The sequence below is a fragment of the Engraulis encrasicolus genome, chromosome 12, assembly GCF_034702125.1.
Source record: "Engraulis encrasicolus isolate BLACKSEA-1 chromosome 12, IST_EnEncr_1.0, whole genome shotgun sequence".
Taxonomy (NCBI): Eukaryota; Metazoa; Chordata; class Actinopteri; order Clupeiformes; family Engraulidae; genus Engraulis; species Engraulis encrasicolus.
In genome coordinates this window covers 21,752,276-21,757,275 of record NC_085868.1, presented here as the reverse complement: position 1 = coordinate 21,757,275, position 5,000 = coordinate 21,752,276, and the positions used below count along the sequence as shown (strand labels likewise).

General features: G+C 48.1%; 1 protein-coding gene across 1 annotated transcript in view; it reads right to left on the bottom strand.

Moving 5' to 3' along the window:
* Positions 1 to 3,953, bottom strand: part of si:dkeyp-27e10.3 (UPF0606 protein KIAA1549) — a 65,464-nt gene extending 61,511 nt beyond the window's left edge. The window contains exon 1 of the mRNA XM_063211855.1: positions 3,794 to 3,953. Within this exon, the coding sequence (XP_063067925.1) occupies positions 3,794 to 3,953 (160 nt within the window). The remainder of the gene's footprint in view (positions 1 to 3,793) is intronic.
* Between the last annotated feature and the right edge of the window lie 1,047 nt (positions 3,954 to 5,000).

Genomic DNA, 5,000 nt, shown 5'->3' with positions numbered 1-5,000 from the left:
TGCACACAACAAAATTGCATTTTATGCCTCACCCGTGCAAGGGGGCAGCCCCCAGTGGCGCCCCAAAGGAGCAGTGCAGCGGGACGGTACCATACTCAGGGTACCTCAGTCATGGAGGAGGATGGGGAAGAGCACTGCTTAATTACTCCCCCCCACCAACCTGGTGGGTCAGGAGCCAAACCGGCGGCAACCTTTGGGCTTCAAGTCTGACCAGAGAGTGTTTATGGGTAGTACGAGAGAGGAATCTCGCGACTTTTTCCGGGTGGTACTGTCCACTAAGTGGCGCCATCCAGACAGCGCCGAGGAGTGCCAAGGAGCGCAGAGGCTTTTAGAAGCTGCCATTGCTTTGGGAGAGAATTGGTATCGTCGTTTCATTTTATTTTTCCCAAAGGCAGGATGAATTATCCTTTCAAACAGCACTCAGTTTGAATGTTTAAACTCTCTGGATCTTTGTAAAATACGTCTTTATTGTCAAAATGACGTCACGAGTGGCTTCACACACTGCGTTTGGATTGGTCGGCCGGCTGCATTGCTGTGATCACAACGGCCATAAAGCAATTTTGTTAGCAAGATGCTAGCGGAGCCTGACTCATAAATGCCAATGCTGTAAGAAATCAGAAGGACAAAACTCCCAGGTTATTGTACATTTCATTTACATCCACATTGGTTTCTCAGAACTTACAATAATATTGTCAAGTTTCAGCCGACAGCGAGCACAATTGTCAGTTGTTAGCGTCAGCCTTATGAGAGTCTGGCCAACTATGGATTCGAACGTTCGAGCTATCCCGCTATTTTGATTGGTTCTGGGCTGGTCACATGTTTTATGGACGCCATTTTCGTTCCCCACGCTCCCATTAATGAGCATTATCAGATATAAAAAATGACGCTTCACTATAATATTATAACATTTTTATTATGACATACTGCTGTGCATATGGCTGTAGTGCAGGGCTGGGTCAGGAGAAACAAACAGCATCGTTTAACTCGTGACATAAACGGAGGATTTGGGACATGCATGGATATAAACTCCCTTTTATGGAATATAAAGGTCAGAATTAATAACCGGAAAGCAGAAGATTTCTCCGTGTTGTGTGTGAGGTAAATGTATTTTTCCTCCCCTTCGACTTTTGTGAACAATTACTTTTGAAGTTAGGTTTCTGTCTTGAAATTAGCTTGTCAAATCTTGCCACCTGTAACTATGTTATAGGCCTACTGTGAAAACTTTGCCCACCAAGTTATTATTTCTGTCGGGCTAATAAGGTCTTTTCCCCCTGTGATTTAAGCTCACGTCCAGTTTCATACTATGAATAGGCTATCCGACACAACCTACGAGCATCCAGACTCATCCTACAGTTCTACTGTCTGCAATCGCGATTATGCACTGCTGAGCACATTGTTATTTTTAAACTACTAAATCTCGACACAACGTGAAACTTTGGCGCAAGTATCACCAGGGTCCCTGTACATGAACTTGACCATCGTTGTGAATATTATTTCTGCACATTACTTAAATATCGACTTTGACGTTGGCTGTACCTAGGCAACAACAACTCGGAAGTAAGGCTTGAATGCACTGCTGAGCACATCAAAACTATGCCGACAAAACCCTCTTTTAAGCAAACCCCTTCTATACGAACGAACTTGTTAACGTTTGTTTTCATATGTTGGGATCTTGATAATACTACAACCCAAGTTTGATGGTCTATGAAGCCTTATTTGTATTTTAGATCCAGCGATTTTGACGGTATGCTGCCCATAGGTTTACACTGTAGAATCCTCGCTGTGGGGAACGAAAATGGCGTCCATGATTCGAGTTGGCCAGACTCTCTCTATAAACGGCTCTGGCTCTGCTGTCTCGACAGCGCTCTCTAGGTGAACTGTAGGCACGGGTTGGAGGGCGAGATTGAACACTGTATGTAAACCCGAAATGCTAAGCCGCAACAACACTCAGGGCCGCTGACAGGTTTGGCTGGGCCCAGGACAAAGTCATCCGAAAGGGGCCCTCACCCAATACATACCATGCAATGAGGACCCAATTCTGGGCCCCTTCTGTCCATGGGCTCAGGACAAATGTCCCCTTTGTCCTTTGTCAGCTTCCCTGACAACACTCACACATTTACAAAAGCTTCAAAGAACATAAACACACAGCAGCTATTAATAGCCATGGCAGGCACGCGCAAATAAAATCATGTCCATGAAGTCTCTTTGGCTTGGAGGAACGTTTTGATTAAAAGCATTAAAAAGCATGCCCAACAGCTCTGAATCCCATGGTGCACCAAGCCACTTCCTGGTTAAACCAACACACACACACACACACACAACAGATATACAGGAGAGAGAGAGAGAGAGAGAGAGAGAGAGAGAGAGAGAGAGAGAGAGAGAGAGAGAGAGAGAGAGAGAGAGAGAGAGAGAGAGAGAGAGAGAGAGAGAGAGGGTAACCATTGGAAAACAGACGCTATTTGAGGGAAGAATCCTCTTAATTACCCAACATGCTCCATGACTATGGGCAGTGCACTTCATTACTGCCAGACAGACTTAGAGCTCATCTTTCTCTCTCTCTCTCTCTCTCTCTCTCTCTCTCTCTCTCTCTCTCTCTCTCTCTCTCTCTCTCTCTCTCTCCTCCATATATGTTGTGTGTGTGTGTGTGTGTGTGTGTGTGTGTGTGTGTGTGTGTGTGTGTGTGTGTGTGTGTGTGTGTGTGTGTGTGTACTGTATTTGTGAGCATGCATGTGTGTGCAAGTCATATTTCTCATCATTTCGGCGAAATCCACAATTGGACTTTCAGTCCTCCTGCTCCATCATCCTCAACTGCTCAACAGAGAAACAGACATCACACCAGACGCCAATCTAGCGAAAGTCCAACTGGGAAACTCCAACTCCCATTGTCATTGTGACACAGCAATCCACAGCACACAAGAGCACACTGCACAGAACGAAATTGCATTCATGCCTCACCCGTGTAAGGGGGCAGCCCCCAATGGCGCCCGAAGGGAGCAGTGCGGTGGCGCTCTGCCGCAGCACGTTAAGCCCCCCCACATTTGGGTTTCCATGTCTAAGATTTGCACCCAGGGTTTGAATCTGGCCTGGGTCATTTCCCATCCCTACCCCATCTCTCTCTCCACATTCGCTTCTCTTTCCTCAAGTCGATATCTGCCTGTTTTACATTGTATAGGCCTACATGTATAACATCAGAATGCAAGCAACATGTTAGTATTACTCTCTCCACCACTATCTGTGTATATCCCATCCTCCTTTACCTCAGCTGTATCGAAATGTGTGTGTGTGTGTGTGTGTGTGTGTGCGTCCACGCGTGTGCGATCATGTGCGTGTGTATTAACCCCTTTGCTGTAAGCCAATGATGTCTCTTATCATAACTCAGCAGTCCCCCAGGTCACACCAAGTGTTATGGCACATACACATGGGCATGAACACAGGACACAGCAATGATCTCTCTCGCTCTCTCTGTCTCTTTCTGCTCCTATACTGAATTGCGGAATGGATTTCAGCAGTAGTCTAGTGAAAGATACACCCAAAACAGCCAAGTAGGAGGCTCAGATGACAGATATTGAGCTCTTCGGTGTGTGAGAGATCCCCGTCCATCCGTCTGTCTGTCTGTCTGTCTCTCTCTCTCTCTCTCTCTCTCTCTCTCTCTCTCACACACACACACACACACACACACACACACACACACACACACACACACACACACACACACACACACACACACACACACAGCATCACGGCAGCTGGCGACAGGCACAAGAGTCTAATAAAGAAGGCATTTTCAGCCTACCTGCTACAGGTGTGCTCCACGTTGCCATGGTTACCAGCATCCCAGCGGCCAGGAGCAGCACGCACCAGCCCTGCATGCGCCGCCCGAGCGTGCCGTTGGGGCTCGGAACCGGGCCAGGACCGGTAACGGTCACGGGACACTCATTACTGTCTCTCTCCATCATGGGCACGTCACTCGTCGGGACATGTCATCGAATTCCCCCGAGGCCTGACGTGGTTCCTCCCTTCCTACCAACCACGGGTAGGCCTGTTCCCGCGCTCGGCGCCTGCACGCCGTTCCTTCTCTGGGTGACAACGAGAGGAATGGGAATAGAAACAAGGAATAGATAGAGTGAGAGTGGGAGAGAGAGAGAGAAGAGACGACGACCCACATTAGTACAGTTGTCTGTGAATAAAGCTAAACGAGGTCCCAGGGCCGTTTGGTCTCGAGACTGCATAGCCTAACTGTCAGCTCGACAGAAGACCGGCTTACTACGGCACGCGCGCAACGCCTCCTCGAGCTCCCACAGATGATGATGGATCTCTCTCCCTCATGCGCGCCGGTCTGTCGTCAGATCACGAGCAGATATCTCGCTCTCTCTTGCTCTCTCGAGTCGGCAGCCAACGGGCGTATTCTACAGCAGCAGAGCCCCTCAGCTTTCTCAAAAATAATTCACTATGCGGACACCCCCGCCCCCTCATTTTTACTCACGTATATATTCACCTACTGATAGCCACTACACAGATAGCGTGCGATCATTCACAAACGCATCAGTTTCAGATTTGACCAATATTCTCGTGTAAAATATGGGCGGGGAGAGAGTGGATGATGACTAACTGATCAGCCTTCCTTTGCAGAGAAGGAAAAATATACTCACAAGAACGCATAGGAGATTATATCGTTCTCTCTGCAAACACATGCATGCACGCACATAGCTAACGCAGAAGGTTTTTTTTTATGCATAAGTGGGCCAAACAGGCAAGCGGTAAATCTGCAGTCCCAGGTTACCTGCCATGGTCAGATGCAGAGGGATAACCCGAACGCGTCACCACCCACGGTTTGCCTTCGTCCACATTTGCCTCCCTTCCTTCCTCAATATCAAACCATAACGGGGTAGAAAATCAGAACCTCCGTAGTAGGCTATGGATGGATGCGTGAGAGTCAGTGGAGGCAGGTCGACTCCCACCTGCTTACAAGGCGAGTAGTGCATTTAAAGGTGACTGCTCCA